Raw genomic sequence first — 24,518 nt, forward strand, 5'->3', positions numbered from 1 at the left:
AAAAATAATTGCAAAATTTTAATAAGTTAAAAAAAGTAGACATAAAGTTGACTATACTTTTTTAAAAATTCGGTCTCATTATAATATAATCAACTAATTATGTAAAAAAAAAATTTAATTAATTAAAATTTTGAAATTATTTATTAGAGTATATTATTTTAATAATAGCTATATAAAACATGAAATTTGGTCAAATTCTAGTTAATTATATTTTTTTATAAGATCGGCATCTTTTATGGATATTAATAATTAAATAATCTCAAATAAATTAGAAAGAAATAAAAAGAAAATTTTTAAAATTTTTGGAATCCATGAAAATTTAATCTTTTTATATAAATATTTTGAAGTAAATAAAATTTGACTTATTAAATATTTTTAACACCAATTACGTAACTTCTTGATTAAATATAATAAGCAAAAGTGAATGAAATAACAAAACTATTTTGATTAGATATAGTAGTGAGAAAGTTGAGAAAATAATTTTTAGAAATAATTTTTTTATCATAAAATGGGATACGCTTGTCAAATATTTAGTAGTGTATTATAAAATGTATTATGCAATGTATGAGGTGATCTCTTCCGCCATAATATATGTTCATACACTTTCGTCATTAATATTATTAAATAATTTCAATATTTGTGTTACAATTTACGATATCGATCTCATCGGGATGAAATCACACATTCTTTGTGTTGCAATTTGATTTAGCCATTTAGGAGTGGTTTGACCTCCAAATTTTAATTGAATCACACATTCTTTACGATATCGGGTAATTTAAAAACATGCGTTATGTCTTTTTGGATAATTTGGGTATTTTTATAAACTTAAACAAATAAATTAATGAGTATATATCTCATACTTGGATTCGAATAAAATCTATTAGTGGGCATACCTAAATATTAGTAATAATAATCAGATATTAGTATACTAATAACGATTATTATTATTAATAATTAAGTATTTTCATATTGTCTCACCCCAAACTCTATACTGTTACTAAATCAAATTATGTAATTTAGTAGCAGTGTAGAGTTTGGGATGGAACAATATGAAAAGACTTAATTATTTGTAAATCACAAATGTTGGTAAAGTTTTTGGTTTGTCTTTATCCGTTTTTAATTCAAAATGAAAAATTACAATGTTTTAACGTGATTTTTTATTAAGGCAAATGTGACTTCGTTTTGACCCTACCCTAAACCCTAATTTTATTTGACGATTGAAATTTCGTGATATGTGTTAGACAATTAAAATCCGAAAGGTGTTAGACAAATACATAAAGAAAATTACTACATTTTTCATGATTTTAGAGGCAATCAGTTTTCCATATAAAAACATACTGCGTCACTTCATTTATTTAAAATCTTCGGTAAGAATACAAATAAAGTATGTAATTTTAACTTACATTTCAATTTATTTGGTCTTAAGCAATTGAGATTATTAATAGTACTACTATATATACCAGAATTAGTTTATGGTCGAGAACCTCCCACTATCGAAAATATACATTTTTAGCATCCAAAAATGATGGAAAATTCTGGAAAATAGAATACGGGAATAAGAATTTTATTGAAGAATATAATGTGGATATTCGATATGAGAAGGACGTGTTGTCTTATCTGTCCATAACACCTTTGGAGTTATTATCGATCGCATGAATTGCCACATAAATTAATGAACAATATTATACTAAGATTTAGAGATCGAAATATACTTTTCGAATTTACTTATAATACCATATTATCAATAAGAAAGGCATCCACGAGTGGAACAATAATGTTTTAGTGGATAGCCCATCGAAAGTCAATAAAAAATGTAGCGGAGTGCAATTTTTGTCATTAAAAGAAGTGTTGCATGGCATGCTAAATTATGGCGTAATAGAAAAATAAAGATACATTATGTGTGTAAATTGTAATTACTACAATGAAAGAGTACATATATAAGAAAACTTTCACCGTTTCTTTATTTTAATCTATTTTAGCGACAAGAAAATCCAAAAAAAGCATCCTATGTTTTAAAAATTTGTTATTAAAGTTACGTGGAAATTAATAATAACAATAATAATAATACCTTCGTAGAAACGTTACATTCTCACACAAACCAAACCCTCAACATAAATCTCTAAAAACTACTACTCCTATTATTTGATGTTTATATTATTGCGAATTACTTTCCTCAAAACTCAAAACAAAACAACAACATCAAAATCAAAACAACATCGACAAAAATTATGAATTTTAACAAAACTATATACATCTACCAACACTCGTATCATGCACATATCGTCAATTCTAAATTTAAATAAATGTCATCAGAATTCGAACACTAATAAAGTTTCCCAAGCAAATTATTTCTTGCAGACGTGGCAATAATCTTCATTGCAAAACAGAATTCAGAAAATTGTTTGATACGTTTATTGATACAAATTGTAAATCGACAAGATCCATATCAAAGTATGTTCTAAAATAGGCTATTGGCATGTAAGTAAAATAACCTTCATTGCAAATTATGCACTAAATATATATTTCAAAATTTGGTAACAATACATCCAATTAACTTTGTCTTCATTGTTCCTCTGACGTTATATTCTTTATTGTCTCGCAAAAGTAATTTTAACATCGCGCCATAAATATCATCGCTGTTGAAACTCTCATTTTCCTGCTCAAATGTGACGTCAAAATACGTAGCTTGGAAATTACGACTCGCCTTCAACAACATATATCCATTCTTATAGACAAAAATTTAAAGTTATTGAGGTAAAATCATTAGCTCTATAAATGAAAATTATGTAATAAAGAATGACAAGATAGAACAAAATTTTCGACATCAAAAATCAAATTTTGATTATAAAAGTAAAAAATCAGTAACTGATTTTTAATACTTCACCTGACTAATAAGGGGTCTTATTTTCACTCATAATGGAAAAAGCCTATCAAATTGACTTAATCATTTAATTGACAAATTGAAGCCATTTCAGTCTTTCCCTTGTCCTTATCATTTTTCAAGCGGATCTTCAAATTTTTCATTTTGAAAAAATAAGATTGATGGTAACATATAAACATAAATAATGATGTGACACGTACCACATCATTTATATAACTTTAATAGAATCGAATTAGATAGATTCGATGAAACAAAATTCCTTCTAAATGAACCGGATTGACCTAAGAGCATCTTCGAGAGGAAAAGGTAAGTTGAGAAGGTATATTTATCTTCTCAAAAAGGTAATTATACCTTCTTACAAAGTAATGTACTTCAAAAGAAGAAGCTAAATTTAGAAGATAAATAAAAATAACTAACTTTTTACTTTTTCTTTCAAGAAGAGGTAAAGATACATTCTCAAAATGAAAGAATGTATAATACCTCCCCAAATATATCTTCCAGTGGAGCATAATATTTTATCAAGAAGAGGTAAATATGGTAATAGTTATTTTTCTTTATCTCTATTTATCCTTTCCCTTAGAGATGCTCTAATTGGAAAAGAATCTAATGCTGACAATACAAATTGTCGGAATGGTAATTACACTATCGAGTGGCATGAATTTTTTATTTGACACAAGAAAATCCAATTTTTTTGTTTGATCGAATGAGATTCTACTGAAGTTTGTATAAAGTCAAATAAAGTTCATATTCTTTTACTTTTAGCAAATACTTAGTAAAATAAAGCCTAATAGTAGAATAATTGTACTCTAGTTTGATGGGCTTGCACCTTTATGTAAATAATTTGCTCCCCCAGGATATATCAACAACGAGGCTTGGCCCAATTTTGCAGCTTTATAAAGCCCAATTATGAATCGTAAACCTCAGCCAGAATTTCGAATCGTAAACGTCAATCGCATCAATCCGATTCTACGGTGAAAGAGAGTACTACCATTCTCTCTCTCACCACAACAAAATGTCCAATTTTATTTTTTACTACTACTTTTTTTTGTCTATCAATAAATATCTTATTTTAGTTTACTGTATATTTGCAAAGTCACCTCACATTTGCTATAAAACAAACATGTAAAAATAAGATTCAAATTCTACAAACTTTTTTATCCACTTTTTTTTAAAGTAATTTATTAAAACATGAGCCGATAAAAAAGATGGGTTGTTTATTATCGGATGGAGAGAGTATTATTTGTACTGATACATAATTTTAATTTTGCAACATGAATATTGCCCTGTATAATCTTTGATTCATCATTCTTATGTTAGAACTTATTTATTCATAGTTTAATTAGAATGGTGCATTCTAATTGAGCTCATTCACATGCAAATACTCGTGTTAAGTAAATCCATTTGTAGCTTATAAATCCTCAATTATAAATTATACTATCAATTAAGATTTTAATGCATGGTGCATCCAAACCTGCCAAAATATACCTCAGGTGATTCATTTTATTTGGGCTATAGGAGAAGACAAAGGAGAAAAAGAAAAGAAAACCAAAAACAAACAAAAACTAAAAAAAAGAAAAGAAAAAAGAGATCTAAGTCACACATAGACATGAAACAGTAAGACAATCGAAAAGCTCAGCCATACAATGAGGCGAGAGGCTATCAAAAATCTGATCCACTCTCTTTCTCCATAAACTTACCATATCTCATCACTACTTAATCTTCCACCTCATCTGATTCCCCTGTTGCATTGTTACCATCAATTCCACATCATGGCTTCTGCTGCTCTTTCATCTCTGCAGGTTGGCTGCAGCAAGGGCTTCTCCGAGTTCTCCGGCCTCCGCACCTCCTCCGCTGCTCTCCCCTTCGCCAAGAGGACCAACGAGGACTTCGTCTCCGTCATCGCCTTCCAAACCTCCGCTGTCAGTTATCCTAATCTTAACTAACTTATCTATATCAATGCATTGAAAGAAAATGATGATATTCATATGTTTGTGTTAAAAAAAAAGGTTGGTGGAGGCAACAGGAGGGGAGTGGTTGAGGCCAAGCTGAAAGTGGCCATCAACGGCTTCGGAAGGATCGGAAGGAACTTCCTGAGATGCTGGCATGGACGGAAAGACTCCCCTCTCGACGTCATTGCCATCAACGACACCGGCGGTGTTAAACAGGCCTCCCACCTCCTCAAATACGACTCCACCCTCGGCATCTTTGACGCCGACGTCAAGCCTGTTGGCACTGATGGAATCTCTGTTGATGGCAAGGTCATCAAAGTCGTCTCCGACCGCAACCCTTCCAACCTCCCTTGGGGGTGGGTAACTGCTCCAACTCCTTTGAGCTGATTAGTATTTTTGCAATTGTGTTTAAGTCTCCTCTGTCTGTTGCATTAGGGAGTTGGGCATTGATCTTGTGATCGAGGGAACTGGAGTGTTCGTCGACAGAGACGGCGCCGGGAAGCACATCCAGGCCGGCGCGAAGAAGGTGCTCATCACTGCCCCCGGCAAGGGAGACATCCCCACCTACGTCGTTGGTGTCAACGCTGACGGCTACAGCCACAGCGACACCATCATCAGCAACGCCTCCTGCACCACCAACTGCCTCGCCCCATTTGTCAAAGTCCTTGACAGCAAGTTCGGTGAGATCTTGTTTCATTCAAACTACATTAATCCTCCAACATATCGACCTGATCTAAAATCCTAAATGTAGGGATCATCAAGGGAACTATGACCACCACCCACTCCTACACCGGAGACCAGAGGCTGCTGGACGCTAGCCACCGTGATTTGAGGCGTGCCAGAGCGGCAGCGCTCAACATTGTGCCTACTTCCACGGGGGCAGCTAAGGCCGTGGCGCTTGTGCTCCCCCAGCTCAAGGGCAAGCTCAATGGCATTGCTCTTCGTGTCCCAACACCCAACGTGTCTGTGGTGGACCTCGTGGTGCAGGTCGAGAAGAAGACCTTTGCTGAGGAAGTGAACGAGGCTTTCAGGGCGTCCGCCAGCAATGAGCTCAGCGGCATCCTGTCCGTGTGCGATGAACCTCTCGTCTCAGTCGACTTCCGCTGCAGTGATGTCTCCTCCACTGTGGATTCATCGCTCACCATGGTGATGGGAGATGACATGGTGAAGGTGATTGCTTGGTATGACAATGAGTGGGGATACTCACAGAGGGTGGTGGATCTTGCTGATATTGTTGCTAACAACTGGAAATGATGAGAGGGATTCTTTCTCTATTGTTTGTAGACTACTCTTGTCTCATTTCGAATTTGTATTGCTGAAGCAAACAATTTTCCATCCTGCTTATTACTATATGTTACATACTTCCACTTTTCTTATAAAGATCAACATTTATTTGCATATGTTACGTCTCTTCACTTCCACTCCATGAATGATTCATTCTGTTTTATGTACTAATTTGTTTTGAATATCTGCTGTTTTCATTGCAATTTTATCAGCTGTTTTCTTGTAATACAATTAAAACTTTTCAGATCAGATCAATCACAATTTGTGTTTCATCTTCGAACAATCACATATACGACTAAAATCTTATTTCAACATATGGTCAGTATGATTCAGGAAACGTTAACCGCATGAAAATAAAAATAACAATAAATATAATACTCCTAATATCTACAAAAATACAGAGTAGGCATATACAACTTACCGTTGTTACCAAAGGCAATAGTTTCAACAGGGGCACATTATATCCACAAAAATGCAATAACAGCAGACTGAATTGGACTCTGTATGCATCAGATAAGGCCCCTCAAGAACTTAACTCAGAAACAATCTGCTCATTGCATCTCACTCCGGCCTGCAAAATGAGAACGCGAGTGAAGCAACAATGCTAATTGTTTGAATAATGAAAATGCCATCGAGTCAAATGTTGTCTTCAGCTAATTAAGATCAGATAAGCAGGATATTTATATGAAAATAACGAAATGTGCACAAGAACTTTAAATACTATAAGAAAACATACCAATGGGAATTAGTACTGTTCATAGATATGCAAATTATAGATGGTGGAATTGTATGATTTGCAGGGATAAATTTTCCTTTGGCGGAATATTCATATGATTGTGGTTCAAAGACGAGAAAACCACGCAGCACAAATACGCATTCAGCAATTACATTTTCCTTTCAGATCACAGGAAAAAATTCCTTTCCCCCATGCAGAATGTCACCATTAATATTATGTTCATTCCTTACACTTGAACAATCTCATTTTTCATCCGCCATAAAATGTACAGTAACCTCTTTTGGCTTGCAGCTAAACCAATTGTTAAGGACAGATATAATAAAACCCCGGCTGAATGGTTCCAACAAGAGAACGTAATAGAGGATCTATTTTATATCGCCGAATACTTTACAGATGCACAAAATAATAGAGTCACTGTTACAGAAACAGGCATGAATTTCCAATTACACAACTTGACTCTAGATACACATGGACCAACACAAGATAAATCTCCCCTTGTTCTTAATCCTCAAGTTCTCAACCACTCTAAAGCTAATATTCCCGAAACTAACCATAAATTCACTCCCATCAAGGCTGTATAGACATTGCCACTTGCTTGGCTGGTAATGAAATGAATAATAAACGTAGTGTGATACGTGAGCCCGGGGCACAAAGGAGTCCAGGCGCAAATCCTTATGCCTTGAGAAGCAAGTGGGCTGCACATCTAAGGTGCAGGATCTTTTCAGTCTAGGTATGCACTTTTTCCTTCATTTCTCAACTTTCTTCATTGAGATACAAGCTTACATACGCTTTATTATGTGCAACAAATAAAGGAAATTTACATGAACCCTAAAGAAAATTATGCCTAATACTCTCATAATTTATCAAACTAGTCATAATTAGCACTAAAAATATAGCTTTAGGAGTTGTTTTCTCTGCTTATAATCCTTATTTATCACATCAGTCAGAAAAAGTTCCTACCACAGATCTTTAAATCCCTTCACATGTACTATTAAATCAGCCATAATCATCCACAAATATATTTTCAATCCCCAAAAGCAATTCCAGAACCCCGTGAAGTAGATCTTCAGCATCCAAATCAATCATCCTAAAATAGGATTTACAATATTCTCTAATTTATTGCCCCTGTGGGCTGGCCAAGTTGGTGAGTGGCTATGCCATAATTAAAATCACAAGTTCGAGTTTAAGCAATGCCTCTGAAGTCGGGATACCTTTTGAGCACTCAGGAGTAGCAGCTAGGGGTAATTTGCACTTGTAGGTGTGCCTAAACTGTAGCAATGCTTGAATCTTTTGGTTTGATATAGACCAAACTGTAGCCAAAATTTCTAGAATAGTTATTTTTTCTTGATATAGACCAAATTGTAGCTAAATATTCTAGAATAGTGTTTTTTTCTACTTTAAAGTGCATTCTGAACATAGCACCTGAGGCTCCAGGAGCCTTTGTGCCTTTAAGCTGATGTAAGGTGAAACTTGATGCAAATAATTTTCCTTTAGTGTAAATAGGTATAAAAGTCATCTGAATAAGTAGTTTAGAACACAACCTGGAATGAGGTTGTATATAGGAATAAACTATTCACCCTGCATTGCATACATAATTCATCAACTTAGTGAATTTACCAATCACACGAAAATATTCTGAAACATATATTAGGTGATATAACTTCTAGCATTTCTTGTGATATTCAATAGAATTATTAGATATTCTAAATCTTAGCTTTAAAAATGGACAGATTTCTAAATAAGAGCTAATGAAAGAGTAAACAAGATGAGAACAAATGAACACAAATGTAATCCAAAGTACTACTCCAATATATCAAACTGTAAAAGAAGTTAAACACTACATACCATTTGATTATTGAGCCAAAGAGAAAATGTTGCATAATAGGAACCTTCTCCATAACTTCTACTTTATACATCTTTAGCAGCCCACTGTTGACCTTCTTCCAATTAGGAACACCACTAATGTCATCCAACATAGGTGAATGTTCAGCAAACATACCCTTCTTCACCTTCTTCACAAAAACAACACAGGAGAGATACAAGTACTCGTTACAGAAATTCTCTAATATATCATCATTGTGAATGGACTTTGGCTTCATATGCTTGTGATCTATCAGCTGTGATGACCCAAATATGTATGGCAAGAAATGGTAATCATCAAGTCCCCACACACCATGAGATCCCGCCGGCTCTAAGCTATACGTGATTTGTAATTTTCTCATTAACTCCACGTATTTGAAGAACACTCTTGACACCAAGGCCTGATAATCCTCTTCCCTCACAACACCTAGTTTTGCTAAGCAATACAACCATGCTGCAAAATTTGTCTCATGGCCAGTTCCTATAGAATTAGAAGATCCTCACATCAGTTTTAGCTTTCCAACAGATACTAGATGCTAACACAGAATCTACTAAAATCAACAACTAAACAGATCAATTCATCAGTTAGTAAACAAGTAGCAATCAAATTAAGATGAATAATGGCATCAATCAAATCAACTAAACAAGTAGCAATCCACAAAATTCAAGTTATAGCAGAAACGCATCTCCTACCATAATCAATTCGTGAAGCATTGCCAAATCCATCGGTAAAATACGGCACAATTTCCGTAGCAGCTTCGCGAAGTTGAGGAGGCAGAAACATGAGCATAAAGGCCTCTGCCTCGCCGCTCATCCGCTCGTGCCACAGGCGATACGAGACGTTGCCGTATCGCGCGGTCTGCGGCGCCGGAGGGATTTCGTGGACGAAGTCAGTTAGTTTCTGGAGAATCGAGGCTAGGGTTTCGAGGACGGGGGAGACGTGGCAGGGATCGGAGAGCTTGCGCGATTTGGTGGATTCAGAGAGGGAGACGAGGAAGCCGAGGAAGTTGCGGAAGGAGGGGGAGGAGTGGAAGGTGGCGAGGTCGTCGGGGGAGCGGATTCGCTTAGAAGGGGCGGTGAATTGGTGGGGGAGAGTGAGGGGGTCCACCTTGTCGGCGCGGGGGACGGGGGTGCGCATGATGGTCTCTCTGGTGTTTGTGGGGGAGGGAGGGAGGTTCACGGCGGGGAACCGGATGGGGACGTAGGCGAAATTGTCGGAGGGAGTGGGGCAGATTGATGACTCCGGCCCTTGGTCATGGTGCTCCGGTGGTGCTTCCATTTTGGTGTTTAGGAATGTGACAACATAATTGTGGATTTTATATTTTATCAATCCATAAATATATCGTTTAGTTTGATAGTACAAAGGAAATATCACATCCATCTTATCCAATTAGTATTTCCCATGATAATTATTTTCATGACCTCTCCCATGTGGAAAGGTATATCCTTAGTTTAGTAACTCGAAGTCGGAAAGAAGGAAAAAGAAAGAGCTTAGTCCCTGAGGTGTTAAGCAATTCCGAAGCATTCCCTTTTGTAAAGCATTACAAGCCTCAAAATAACTGAATCATCAAAGTCCTTAGTTAGCATTTCGATAAAGCAAATGCGCTACTGAATTTCTGCACCAACGAAACCTCAACATGTCTCAACCTCTGCAGCTCCTCTTCAAAAAAGAGTAGATCGTTACATTATCCATTTATTTACAAGGATAGTTTTGATTCGTTTCTTGCAATTATATCCATGCACTTGGTATTGCTGTATTGCATGTGTCATCTTCGTCTCTTCGATAACGTTCATCTCTCTAGACGGCTCGGCTTTACCAGCTCTTTCCAACAGTTGTGTACATGAATCATCTACTCTTGTTGCTGCGAGGAGGAGAAAGGCAGCGGGCGTTGACACTGTGAAGAAATTGAGTTAGGAGATGGGGCCGATGTGAAGGACTTGAGTTGGATGGATTGGCACAGAGGTGACATCAGGTATGAAAATGCGAAGTTCAACACTGCAACGCTTCGTGTGACATTTTCTAGCGGCTTTCCAGTGGCGGATAATGACATTGAACATGTAATTTTACATCTCAATCTATGAAATAATTTATGCTTAAAAACGCCTAACTAATATATTTTGATTTTTAATCTTATCTGCTAGGAGTACTAATTTTGGCATATCGACTTTGTAAATGTCAACGCATAATGAGCATGATTCATGAACGGCAGACTCAACAGTTGATCAGTTACAACAACAATATTCCAAGGAACAAATTCTTTGAAATGGACATCAAGAAAATAGTTCACAAACATGATAAACAAAGAAACTATGCAATGGATCGATTAACAAACCCATTAACTTCTTACACAATATTGAGTTGGGGGTACAAGACTTAAGGCAGGAAGAAAGATTCAAACATCTAAATCTCTAATATACTAGATGGTTGAAGTTGTTATAATTTTGTGTTGGACTATCGTTGCATTAAATTTCGATCTTCTCCAAGAACTTGCCCGTCTCACAACCTGTCACACAATCGTTCACTGCTCTGGTGTCTGTAAAATCAAAACAATTTCTTAATATAAATATAAAAAACTCAAAAAAATATTACTATATCAACGCATATGGAGAGAAAGAAAGAGGGAGAGAGATGTAATACCATTTCCGTACTTGGCACAGTTGGCAACTGCACAGCCAAGATTTTGATAGTAAAGTGCTGGAGTTGCAAGTGGAGAAACATAACACTTAACCAAACAATCTATGGCACATGGAATTCTTGATCCAAATATTATGCACTTTAAAATGCATCCTCCATAGCATAAAGGGAAGGTGACTGGTGAAGCTGATGCATTTCCTATTATTATTAAGACCAAATGCATGAATAACAAGGCTGATGGAGCACTGCTCTTTTGCTTCATGATGAATTGAGGGATCAGTATCTCTAATTCTCTCTAAATATTGTTTAGTACAATGTTAATCTGAGTAATTATCCTTTGTTTAAATGCTACTACCTTTTATAGGCCATGCTACTAATTAATGTAGATGGTCAAGACAAATGAGAATTTTTGTGAAAATCTCAATGAGTTTGATTTGGTTAATTTTGTATCAATAAGATGACAAATTAAGTAATTATATTTTTCTGGGGATATCGATTGCTTTATGGATGTGGATTCTCACTAATTTCAATTGCCCACAAAAATACAAGTGAATCATATTCGAAATTGGAAGGAACAATTAATGAAGAATCTGGCATGTAAAGTAATTCTGATCTTGTTTTATGTTTGCTATTTGTATTGGTTTATCTGTCACTAAATCTAGATTCTTGAAGATTATATTTTTTTGAATCACCACTCACCAGTGGATCCCAAAACAAAAAGGAATATTATATAATGATTATACCTTGGAAAAGGAGGAAATGAAAATAAACCAGTTGTTAATAAATGAAGATCATACGGAAATAAACATTCTGAAGTAGTATAGATTTAAAAAAAATTCCCCCACACAGGATCGACCTTCACTTTATTGTACTCCAGTACTACTATATCCCAACTCTGGTGTCTTGTATTAATATAAATTTTTCTTTTTCAGTATTACTAATATACTCCTGATTTAATTTTATATAGTGTTTATTATTCAATTCAGAGATTTATAATCTATTTATATTTAAAAAATGAATGTTTGGGTTGATTATTCCAAAACTACGATATATAGGTATACCAAGGGTCCTATTCTAATGTTTATAGCACTCTAATCCAAAATCAAGACTAAATCTCCACCATTGGATTTTAAAATGAGTGGATGAGATTAAAGCTCACAAAATCTCAATAAATAGTAGACAAAATATCAACAAAAGGGTAATATCGTCATTATGTTATCATGTGATAATTTTCGTGAGTGTTTTTTTATATCAACATTGTGTATTACAAATATCAACAATATGGCATTAGAATATCAACATAAGGACAATAAAATATCTAACACATTTTTATTGAGATTGGACATGCATAATATTAAGATTTTGCCTACAATATATTGAGATTTTTTGTTGTATTTGTTGAAAATAGCTGCTTATCAACATGTACGAAAATTGAAATATAATTTATCAAATTTCATCACCCGAACATCGTCGGAACATATGCAATTGAGATCTCGTTGGAATCCTTATTAAATTATCTTTAATTTGATATATTTTTTGCGAAAAAATAATTTAAATTGAGAGAGTTACGTAAATTTAAAGATTTGAGATGATTTTGAGGAGAGAGAAAGTAGTTAGTTATAATTATTACATATAGGATTTAACATTAATACCCTTTTAATTTAATTAATAATTATTTAAATTTAAAATATATTACACCTGACATTATATTAACCACAAGATCTTATAATCTAATGGTTGAAAATTGGTCTCAATTTGGGATTGATAATTAGTTAGCAATTGATGGGTCTTATTCTAATGCTTATAGCACCCTAATCCAAAATCAAGACTAAATCTCCACCATTGGATTTTAAAATGAGTGGATGAGATTAAAGCTCACAAATCTCAATAAATAGTAGACAAAATATCAACAAAAGGGTAATATCGTCATTATGTTATCATATGATAATTTTCGTGGGTGTTTTTTTATATCAACATTGTGTATTACAAATATCAACAATATGATATAAGAATATCAACATTAGTACAAGAAAATATCAACACATATTTATTGAGATTTTTACATGGTTTTATTGAGATTTTTTGATGTATTTGTTGATAAAAATCTGGGTATCTAACATTTACGAAAACTAAAATAAAAAATATCAAATTTCATCATCCGAACGTCGTCGGAACATATGCAATTGAGATCTCGTTGGAATCCTTATTAAATTATCTTTAATTTGATATATTTTTTGCGAAAAAATAATTTAAATTGAGAGAGTTACATAAATTTAAAGATTTGAGATGATTTTGAGGAGAGAGAAAGTAGTTAGTTATAATTATTAGGATTTGACATTAATACCCTTTTAATTTAATTAATAATTATTTAAATTTAAAATATATTACACTTGGCATTATATTAACCACAAGATCTTCTAATCTAATGGTTGAAAATTGATCTCAATTTGGGATTGGTAATTAGTTAGCAATTGATTACATCCCAGCAATTGATTACATCCTGGTATACCAATAATGTTTTATTTTATAATTATAATATTAAAATGTTAACATTATACGGATGATGGGAAGTAAAATTTGGACAGATGATTCCATCTGCTCCTCATGTACAGTTTTCATTAATTAAGCATATATAGTTATCAGTTTGTTAGGATAATTTCCCTTAGCAAGATTTCAGCATCTTGATTGCGATCGGCGGAGGAATAAAAGATAGTCGTGAGAGCTTTGCTCGTCGATTAAACCAAGAACAATGAAGATTTGAAATAAAAGCATGAAAATAAAATAAGGTTAATTTTATTTCTGGATTAATTGAAAAGAATACAAGGTCTCCTATTTATAATATAATATTATGGGTGTATTAGGGTCCTCACAGCTCTTTAGTGTTAAGCTTCAAACAGATCACAATCCTTGGATCCTTGAATTAGATGGTTGTGATCAACTACATTATTAATCGGCGTACATTATTAGAATGGAAATCTATATTATTAGAATGTAATGTTACATTATTGGTCGGTGTACATTATTAGAATGAAAATCTGCATTATTAAATGACACATGACATTAATCTAACTATTAGATGACAAAATCGTGCGGTTGAGATTCAGTTGAATATTTGAACAGTATGCATAAAAAGGATTTGAATACATCCCTAATATTATAAATAGAGTAATAATAGAGATATAATATAATATGACCATATCACAGTTCAACGGATGATTCAAATACAGAAAATTAATCGCATGACCATATATTTAGAGATAGATCAACTGAAATAAACAATTCATTGATTGGTGTATCAATCATAAATTACAAAATCACATGGTAAATTAAATAGTGAGACTATAGGTGGTAAAAAATAGTGAGTAATTGAATACCGAAATTTGCACGCATGCTAACTACGAAGCGAAAAAGAAAAGAGAGAGGATATCTTCAATTAACGGCGCTGCAAACCCTTCTTATGATTCCATTCTGTCCGAGAGTTGGCTCAATCTCCGACATCTTGATCATCGCAGTCGCAAAGTCGGCGGCGAAAGTCTTCGGATTTCCACTGTACTGAGACACGATGGCGGCCGTTGATCCGGAGAAGAGAACTTGATCCGACTGCAGCAGTCCCTTCCTCTGCACCAAATTCTTGAAATAGTTGTTGTCGAATGAATTCGGCGTCACCAAATCCAACGCCGCCAAGTTGCTGTCGCCGCCGGTCCGGGGGCAGCCTCGCCTCCTAGTGCTGGCGAAGCCGGCATCAATGTCAGTACCATTGCTATATATCCTCCCACGGAACAAGAAGCATTGGGATTGACCTAATGTGTGCGCTCCTGCATATACCAAATAGTAATTCATTACTCACTTGCACTACACATTAGTTTAATAGTACTAGTTCTTATTATTCGCTTTGTTTTTGGGTCACTTTTAAAAGACCTAAAACTAATCGGGGTTAAACAACAATTATATAGTGATTTCAACTGTCCTTATTCTTTGATGTGGGATGAGTTTGCAATCCAGCAATTTTACTTACCAGATAGAGCAACCATGTCTCTTGCATTAAGACCCTTCTTGTCAAAAGCGTCAATAAGAACTTGAAGGCCCGAAAATGGATTCGGGAGATCGGTGTTGGCCACGGCTTGGTTAGCGGTCGTAGAATCCCTTCTTCCCAGTTTCACGCTCCATGATGGACCACCAACCTGCATACATATAATTTCCAAAAATTAATTTATCATTCCTATACTATCTATAGTAATTTGTATATGCATACTTACAGCAACAGAGGCGTCGCGTGCGGCTAAGGTGAGCACGTCAGCGCAAGAGACAACGCCGGGGCAGGCACGCTCCACCTCGCGCTTAGCTGCCTCGATAACCTCGTATCCTCTAACGGAGTTAGCGTTGGGTCCGGCCGACTTCTCACTTTGGATGATGGAGGTCTCGTCTAGCAAGATCGAAGCGTCACATCCCTGAACGAAGCAGTCGTGGAAGTGGAGGCGGATGAGGGACGCTGCCATCCGCCGCTCGGCCAAAATAGCGCTGCGGATGGAGTTGCGGATGATTGTAGATGCATTGGGGCATGTAGCGTCGTAGAACGTGGCTGATAGTTGTGCTTCGCTAGAGATGATGCCGCTTAGCACCACCACTAGAGAGATTATAGGAACAACAAATCGACCAACCATTTTGAAGAGAAAGAGTGGATATATTTGATGTGATGAGCTAATTTATACAATTATCGAAAATCTAGTACGTAGTGTTATGAAATTAGTGGGTTGAATTGGAGTGAGGAGAAGAGGTTGATTGGGATGAATATATATAGAGCGAAAAAAGTTGATGTTGTTTGGGGTCTAATGGCTGCAACGCGTATGGATCAATTTAATTAACATGTGTGTTAGTACTAATATAATGTATCTGTGTTTGTATAATTGTACATATGTCTTTCTTGGAATTCAACTATTGGATGTCAATTTCAATAATAAAATGATTTGGGTCAACAATGGGATGTGGATGTGGTGGGGGTAACTTTTTTAGGAAGATTCTATGAGGACGACATGCAGATAACAAATTATTTGTAAAGTCATTTTACGTTACATAAAGTGCCAAAACTCAAAAAGCATTCCACACAGTAGAACATATATAATTATAATGTATATGTCACATGCATTAATTATATTTTTGGTGATTAACAATAACTAGTTACATGACGAATTCAACACAATGTTGTTCCAATCGAAAATATATTATTGTAAAATGCAAAATTCAACTATTGATATCAGGATACTGATAAAATATAAACTCTATTTATTGTACAAACTCAAAACTTTTCAACATAGTGTCAACACAACATCAATCATTGACACTGTGTTGACATTTTTTTGTTATTGTTTCTATTGACATTTTTTAACAGTCCAGATCATAATTTGGAGTTTGTACGATATTTAAAGTTTGCATTTGATTACATCCAATTGATTACATCTCAAGCCGTAAACAGGAGTACTACTTATGTGATTGATATATATGCCTCATGTTAAATGATACTACTGAAATGTAATCAAATGCAAACTCTAAATACTGTACAAATTCCAAACTATGATTTGGACCAAAATAATAGCAACAAAAATATCAAAACAATGTCAACGGTTGACATCGTGTTGACATTATGGAATCGTTATTGTTCTCTGATATATACAATAACGGACATCCTCTTTGTAGGAATGATCATGAGTACTGTGCTTTGCACCAAATCTAGCGCATTCTCTCAACTTCACATGAATAGAGCACTTGAAGGAACAAATTCTTTGAAATGGACATCACCAGAGAATATCAATTTATGCAAATGATCGATTAACAAATCTATTATTCTTATACAAAAATGTGTTGAGAATACAAGACTTGTTGCACGACAGAAAGATTAAATCATCATAACTATCTAAAACAGATAGTCGAAGTTATTACTCCATAATTATGTGTAAATAAAGGCTATCAGTTGCACTAGTTTTGGATCTTCCATTAGTACTTCCCCGTCTCGCAATTGGTCACACAGTCGTGCACTGCTTTAGTGTCTGTAAAATAAAAACAACTTCTCAATACAAAATATAACAAATTCACAAGAATATTACTATACAGTGCATATGGAGAGAGAGAGAGAGTACCATTGCCATTCTTAACACAGTTGGAAACTGCACAACCTAGATTACGATAGTAAATTTGTGGAGATTCAGTTGGAACTTTGTAACACTTTAGCAAACAATCCATGACACATGGAGTTTTGGATCCAAATATTTTGCACTTTAAAATGCATCCTCCATAGCATAAAGGGAAGGTGAATGCTGTAGCTGACGCATTCCCTATTATTATTAGGGCCGAAAGCATGAATATCAAGAATGATGGAGCACTGCTCTTTTGCTTCATGATGAGGGATCACTATCTAAAATTCTTTCTGTTATTTTTTATAATGTTAATACGAGCTGTCTATGTTTAGATGCCAGCTTTTATAGGTCATATGAATTGATGTAATTGGTAAATGAGTAATGAGAATTTTATGTGGAAATCTCAACGAGTTTGATGTGGGTAATATTGTCTTGAGTAAGACAGCCAATGAAATTAATCATATTTTTTCGTGTGGGTTGATTGTGATATGGATGTGGATTCCCATTTATTTCCAATATCCACAAAAAAGACAAGTGGGTGTTTGAAATTTACAGAAACAATTAATGAAGAATTTCTCTCCCTTTTGTTTGTTGCACACAAAATCTTTATTCATGATCAATTTCTTATGTTTACGTACCCGATGCAATTTCTAACTCTTATAATTAGTTAGAAAAAAAAGTCTTATGATCAACTAATTGTTCATTAGACAAACATTTGCTACACTTGTCAAACAATCATTTAACAAAACTATTTTTGGATCCACAAAACAAAAGGACTTTTGTTTAATGATTGTTCATGTACAGAAGACATTACATAATTTTCACCATGGAAAAGGAGGAATTAAAACTAAAATTAAATAATAAATCAATTTGTTCACTGCTTCTTTGATTAAATAAAGATAATAGTTTTAACAGTAATTCTATAAATTTATCATTTTTTCATTACATTATTTTTACCTTGAAAGTACATTGTATAAATTGCATCTAAAAAATATGCTTGCTAACTATAGAGTAAAATTAACAATAGTTGCGCTCCGATTGAGCGCGGAGCCTGGAAGCGGGTCAAGTAGCAGGCTTGTTCTTGTGCAACGGCGGCGGGGTTGCATCGAAATTGTCCATGGTTGAAAGAAAGTCGACGCAGATGTTATTAGCAGTGGTGGAATCGATTTCCATTGATGCTACATAATCAGGAACAGGCCCCGGAGGAACAGCTAATCCCGCGTCTCTCTCTGTCGAATGTAGATCGCTTCGCTTCCTCACCGACCTTGCCTTCTTCGGCACATCTACAATCCTTGTCTTTCCCGATGATGAACCGGATTCACTACTCTTCTTTGTGTTTGAACTCATGGTTTTGGCCTTATTTTATTTTATCCAATAAACTAATCAGGAGAATTGGTTTTATACTGGCCGTCGATCTCTGACTAGATAAATCTTTGTAATAACTGTACTTTATTACAACGTATATATCTTTATAAACACTAGTACAAAACAAAATATAAGTTGAAATCCAGTCGGAATTCAGTTAGGAAAGATAACGCTTTTATTAGATTACACGCTGTAGTTACAAATCCTAAGTGGCAAATATCTGAGAATGTAGCATTAATTAAATAATTGATTTACTTATTATTGGGCTAGATGGAGTATTTTTTTATTGTGTGTGCACTTATTTTAAAAGTAATCTCTTTGCAGTATCATATAATATACATATGTTTTGTAAGGTTATCAATATATATACGTCATTGTTTTATTATAGATAGATATCTATAGAAAGATTAGTTTATTCATTCAATTTAATAAGCGTAAATAGTTTTCGTCTAGTCTATCTATATAAATTAGAAAATTGGAGTATATCTTATTTTATTAATCAGACAAAAGATCTGAATCATTAATAAATAAAAATGGCCTTATCCATAGAAAGATTAGTTTATTCATTCAATATAAGCGTAAATATTTTTCGTCCAGTCTATATAAATGAGAAAATTGGAGTATATCTTATTTTATTAATTGGACAAAAACATTAATAAAAAAAAATTGCCCCCATGCAGAATCGAAATGAGAAAATTGGAGTATATCTTATTTTATTAATGGGACAAAAACATTAATTAATAAATAAAAATTGCCCCCATGCAGGATCGAACTACAGACCTTCAGTTTACAAGACTGACGCTCTACCACTGAGCTATAGGGGCAACTTATGTGCTTTTGCTCGATTCTAATTATTTTTTCTAAATGTAAGAAAATGGATCGAAGCGGGCCAGAGCACGGGTAATATCGGGTAGGGTATCTAGGCTGGGTTGGTGTTCATCTTTCATGGGTCAACAATATCATCTAGTACTACTCCATAAAATAAGCCTAACATCAATGCACTTAGTCCTATTAGGTAGCCATTGGTTAAGGTACCTCAAATGAACCAGCGGACACAAGTCACTATGAATGTAACTGAGTTCAAAGGGCTTTAGCATCCAACACCCTAAACAACTTGAAAATTGCACGCTTCTTCAAAGTTCAAAATGTTATCTATATGCTAAGTGAATACTTCTTTGAAGTGAGAAACAAACAAGCGTAGACAGATTTGAAACTATCATGTTTCAATGAAGAGATAAATTTTTGGAATGAACTTAGAACGCGGTCATGAATACAAATGCGTCAATTCTTTACACTACTTATTAGAAGAAAGAATGCTTCTCCGTCTGTGACCAAATTTTTATCTACAAGATCCATTAAATATTTTACATAGTCTGTTTTCGAAGTGACAATCCTGCTTCGTGGTGCAATCCCAAGTAGAAAAAGCACGGTCTCAAACAGTAAGCAATTCATTGTAATTTGCCTTATTAAATGGAACTACACATTGAGGAAAATCTTTAATTCCATACTCTCGATCGGACGTTAATTGTTCCTTTAATTTCGAACACTCACTTGTATTTTTGTGGGCAATGATAATAAGTGAGAATGCATATCCATAATACAATCAATATACATGAAAAAATATAATAAATTCATTTGCCATTTTATTCAAGACAAAATTAACCACATCAACTCACGGAGATTTTCCATAAAATTTTCATTTGTTATGGCCATTTACATTAATTAGTAGTATGACCTATAAAAGCTACCATCTAAACATAGAACAATTCAGATTAACTTTGTAAAAATTAATATAGAGAATTTAGAGATAGTCATCCCTAATCATGAAGCAAAAGAGCAGTGCTCCATCAGCCTTGTTATTCATGCATTTGGTCTTAATAATAATAGGAAATGCATCAGCTTCACCAGTCACCTTCCCTTTATGCTATGGAGGATGCATTTTAAAGTGCATAATATTTGGATCAAGAATTCCATGTGCCATAGATTGTTTGGTTAAGTGTTATATTTCTCCACTTGCAACTCCAGCACTTTACTATCAAAATCTTGGCTGTGCAGTTGCCAACTGTGCCAAGTATGGCAATGGTATTATATCTCTCTTCCTCTCTCGCTATAGTAATATTGTTATATTTTGTAGTAAGAAATTGTTTTGATTTTACAGACACCACAGCAGTGAACGATTGTGTGACAGGTTGTGAGACGGGCAAGTTCTCGGGGAAGATCCAAATTTAGTGCAACGATAGTCCAACACAAAATTATAATAACTTCAACTATCTACTATAGATAGTTAGATGATATAATCTTGCTATCATGCAATAAGTCTTGTGTTCTCAACACATTTTTGTATAAGAATAATGGATTTGTTAATCGATCCTTTGATGATTATGTTGTTTGTCATGTTTGTGAACTATTCTCTATTATTGTTCAATTTTCAGAGAATTTGTTCCTTGAAATTATTGTTGTACTTAATCAGCAGTTGAGAATGACATTCATGGGAATTGTGTATGTATATGCCAAAGCAGATACTAGTATTTATTTTTATATTTGTGTTTTAGTTGAGAACTTGAGATAATGAGCTAGCTCCTCTGATTAGCAAGCCTATGTCTCCTATGCAGATTTTAAGTTGCAAGGTTATAAGTATTCTAGTTTTTATGTTTGGTAAGCTGTAAAAATGTTGATCAGGCATATGGTTGTAGTTTTGTAGAATATCTTGGATGCTCAGTTTTGAAAATCAACTTATAATAAGAAGGAAAAAAAAAAGTTTTTTCATGAAATCCCACACTGAAACTTCTAAGCTATATATCCACAGACAGAAGAGAATAAAAGAAGAAACATGTAATGGAAGAAAGCATACCTTTCTCGGCCTTTTGGCTAAGATCAAGTGTAGTATCTGTTCTTATCAGTTTAATATCTGATATGTGAGTCATTGACTCACACGATATTAAATTTATTTTTTGAGGGGGAGAGCCCATCACGGTAGCTTGCTGCCTGGGCTTTCGAGTGTCGCCTTGGCGTTGCACTACTGCCATGGCTTGGCGCACCCCACCCAATTCAAAGTTAAAATTCTTTTCCGTGATTAGTGGTGATTTTTCCCTGATTAATCAAATAGGTTTTTTGTTGATATCGGACATCAACTAAGGGTGGATGTAAATTCACTGATCTCTTAGTGTGCTTCTATCTGACTAGGTTTTGGGTGGCATACGCCGGGCTATGTCAGTAGTGAAACACCAAACAACACTCGAGAGCATCGACAGAAGCTTCCGTGGTGGGGCTCTCAACCCGCTCGAGCCAATAGCCCACATATATAAAATTGATAGGAACAAATATTAGACTCCATCTTAGCCAAAAGGCAAGAAAGATATGTTTATTATGTTTTACTTTTTAATATTATGTGGTGCAACTGTGCAAGTATCAACAGTGGGAGGATTGAGAGAAGAGCAGCCCATCAAAACCTCTGAATAATGTTTGTAGCATATCAAACATTGATTGTAGAAAGGTTTGATATGAACTTTGGTGATGGCACAGCTTAGGTATGTTGAGTTGAGATTTGTTAACAAACAAGGCAGATTGGCAGTTAAATGAATGTTTTGACATTCTCTGACTGCTATCCATTTCATAAAGACAGGAAAAAATAACCGTATACATTTTGACAGCACTATCTCAGGATATTTTATCAAGCAACATACAAAGGAAACCTGTAATATATAATGCACTAAGGCAAACTTGGCATTGAAACATGTAACACATAAAGGTTCTTGTTGCTTAAAACAAATTAGGAACTGATTACTTTCCCACCTCTCAATAAAAGGCTTCATTGCTTCTCCGGCACTATGGAGGGCCTCCTTGCAACGATACGAAAGATATGTTAATGTTGTAACATCAAGCAAAAATGGGAAATCTGCAGCAGTCCTCATATTGCGCGTGCTCTGCATGATAAGTGATGGGATTGGAAAGAATCTCAGAAGCAAAAAAAGTGAAATAAGTAGGGAAAATCAGGGATCAAAATATGTGGCCATCTGAATGATTAAGTTTCTATGGAAAAGAATTTACCAAATAGTAATTTGGTAATAGCTGGAAATGGAATACACACCATCCACAAGTTTTAGCATCGAAGCATACACGTTCATTACTAATACTATCAAATACATTATTATACTAGCATATAAGCAAAAATCCCCACCAAGTGAAAAAAAACAGACATTGAATCATGCAGGGATTCGAATCCATAACTTGTAACAGAAATCCTTACATAAATAGGTAAAACTCTGGCCTGAATTTGGCCCACTCAGTCCTCCAAACATCCAATGTGCGCGCGCATGGACAGTTACATGCGCCACCTGTAGATATATTTTCCATGTTTTTGGTCTACGTGTCCAATGTGGGATTAATTAATTAATTAGTCTCATAACTCCATATTATTATGACATACTTTAATCTGTTATTTCCCACTCATCAGGTTAAGAAAAAATGATATATCATGGTCATCTACTCACAACATAAATCAATTATATTAATTTCACCAAATTAAATATTTTGTCACTTGTATGACCTGGTCAAAATGCATTGTCCGGGCTCTAGATTACAACAACAATTTTTACACAGGAACCATTAATTTGCTCTCTTAACTAGAGTACTTTGATTGCAGTATATTAAGTAAATCTAGATAGGCTGCAAATAAAATTAATGAACATGGTGGTGGACAATGCTGTGGAAGTGAATGGAAATGAGAAAACTGACAGTGGCATGGTGGTGAGTCTTTTTCGAACCCTGGTTGTTGAGGATGTTCATGTATGCTTTTCAACATCATGATGGTCATGAATCAACCTTAATTACCAATGTTGTTGAATTATTGCTTCTATTGCAGGTAATTAGAGGCAACAACGTGATTATCCTTGAAGCTATTGAGCCAGTTAGAAGAGCACAATAAAGTTTGCTTTGTTTGTGTATGCAATCTAATTAGGTACTAGTAAGTAATAGTATTATGCGATTTATGTTTGTTTCCCAAACTAATTAGCTAAATAGCCTGTTGTTTTCGATTTATATATACCTGAGAATGTTTGAGAGTTCAAACATTATTCCAATATTTTTTTCGTATTTTCTATACAAATATTATGATCATTGATCACGGTTGGAATTATCTATTTTTAAATTATGTATGAGATACGATACGAGATTATTGTCTTTCAAAAAATTAGGGAGCGTTATGCTTTTATTCGTTTCACAATTAACATAGAGTTACTTTATTTAAATTTTTTGTAGTATAAAAAAATAAGGAGCGTTTCCCTCCTTCCTTTTCGGCTCCAAAAGCTCAAAATAAACAATCGCTTTTTTACTTTTTTCGCCAATGTAATCTCTTCACTGTGACCGTTGCGAATGGTTGCTCTTTTTCCAATTTTTCATTTCAATACACAACTTTACGGCTTATTATATGCTACCGTTTAAAAGAGATATAATATAAAATAAAGGGATTGATCCGATCTTTCAAACATTCAACTACATGTATACTCTACTCCATTTCACGTTTATTTGTGAAATTAAAATAATACGTATGAGATTTGGAAGCTAATTGAGATGATTCCGTGTACGTATATTACATGCCAAACTTTGTAGAGCAAAACACATGTTTGGTAAAAAAAATCCCATTTCTTCCTCTCTTATAATATGCGCAACAACTCCATTCGTG

The 24,518-nt window shown here is 34.4% G+C and overlaps 3 protein-coding genes, 1 long non-coding RNA gene and 2 other non-coding genes across 7 annotated transcripts; 2 read left to right on the forward strand and 4 right to left on the reverse strand.

Annotated features, from left to right (window-relative positions):
• The first annotated feature begins 4,541 nt into the window (after window positions 1–4,541).
• LOC125212993 (glyceraldehyde-3-phosphate dehydrogenase A, chloroplastic-like) lies at window positions 4,542–6,230 on the forward strand. Its single transcript, XM_048113317.2, has 4 exons — window positions 4,542–4,800; window positions 4,888–5,186; window positions 5,266–5,510; window positions 5,582–6,230. The coding sequence occupies exons 1-4, from the start codon at window positions 4,651–4,653 to the stop codon at window positions 6,082–6,084; spliced, it is 1,197 nt and encodes a 398-aa protein (XP_047969274.1). The 5' UTR covers window positions 4,542–4,650; the 3' UTR covers window positions 6,085–6,230.
• Window positions 6,231–6,442: 212 nt separating this feature from the next.
• LOC125212994 (uncharacterized) lies at window positions 6,443–10,014 on the reverse strand. Of its 2 annotated transcripts, none has more exons than XM_048113318.2 (3): window positions 9,404–10,012; window positions 8,696–9,191; window positions 6,443–6,685 (listed from the first exon to the last, which is right to left on the reverse strand). In XM_048113318.2, exons 1-3 carry the CDS (start codon window positions 9,987–9,989, stop codon window positions 6,676–6,678), a joined length of 1,092 nt encoding a protein of 363 aa, XP_047969275.1. In that variant the 5' UTR covers window positions 9,990–10,012; the 3' UTR covers window positions 6,443–6,675. The 2 variants fall into 2 exon arrangements, with proteins under 2 accessions (XP_047969275.1, XP_088923516.1); XM_089067390.1 differs by lacking the exon at window positions 6,443–6,685 and adding an exon at window positions 6,692–8,428 and having other exon boundaries at window positions 9,404–10,014.
• Window positions 10,015–14,609: 4,595 nt separating this feature from the next.
• LOC125212014 (lignin-forming anionic peroxidase-like) lies at window positions 14,610–16,093 on the reverse strand. The gene is made up of 3 exons (XM_048112017.2): window positions 15,602–16,093; window positions 15,361–15,526; window positions 14,610–15,160 (listed from the first exon to the last, which is right to left on the reverse strand). The coding sequence occupies exons 1-3, from the start codon at window positions 16,004–16,006 to the stop codon at window positions 14,775–14,777; spliced, it is 957 nt and encodes a 318-aa protein (XP_047967974.1). The 5' UTR covers window positions 16,007–16,093; the 3' UTR covers window positions 14,610–14,774.
• Window positions 16,094–19,590: 3,497 nt separating this feature from the next.
• On the reverse strand, window positions 19,591–19,662 carry TRNAT-UGU (transfer RNA threonine (anticodon UGU)). The gene has a single exon. It is a non-coding gene; the product is annotated as a tRNA-Thr (tRNA).
• A 2,023-nt stretch (window positions 19,663–21,685) lies between these two features.
• LOC125217228 (U2 spliceosomal RNA) lies at window positions 21,686–21,881 on the forward strand. Its single transcript, XR_007175646.1, has one exon. It is a non-coding gene; the product is annotated as a U2 spliceosomal RNA (small nuclear RNA).
• Window positions 21,882–22,402: 521 nt separating this feature from the next.
• LOC125212015 (uncharacterized) lies at window positions 22,403–23,232 on the reverse strand. The gene is made up of 2 exons (XR_007174597.2): window positions 22,886–23,232; window positions 22,403–22,761 (listed from the first exon to the last, which is right to left on the reverse strand). It is a non-coding gene; the product is annotated as an uncharacterized LOC125212015 (long non-coding RNA).
• Window positions 23,233–24,518: the final 1,286 nt, after the last annotated feature.

This window comes from Salvia hispanica, chromosome 3 (genome assembly GCF_029641045.1).
Source record: "Salvia hispanica isolate PSC_SH4W2 chromosome 3, Shi_PSC_v1, whole genome shotgun sequence".
Lineage (NCBI taxonomy): Eukaryota > Viridiplantae > Streptophyta > Magnoliopsida > Lamiales > Lamiaceae > Salvia > Salvia hispanica.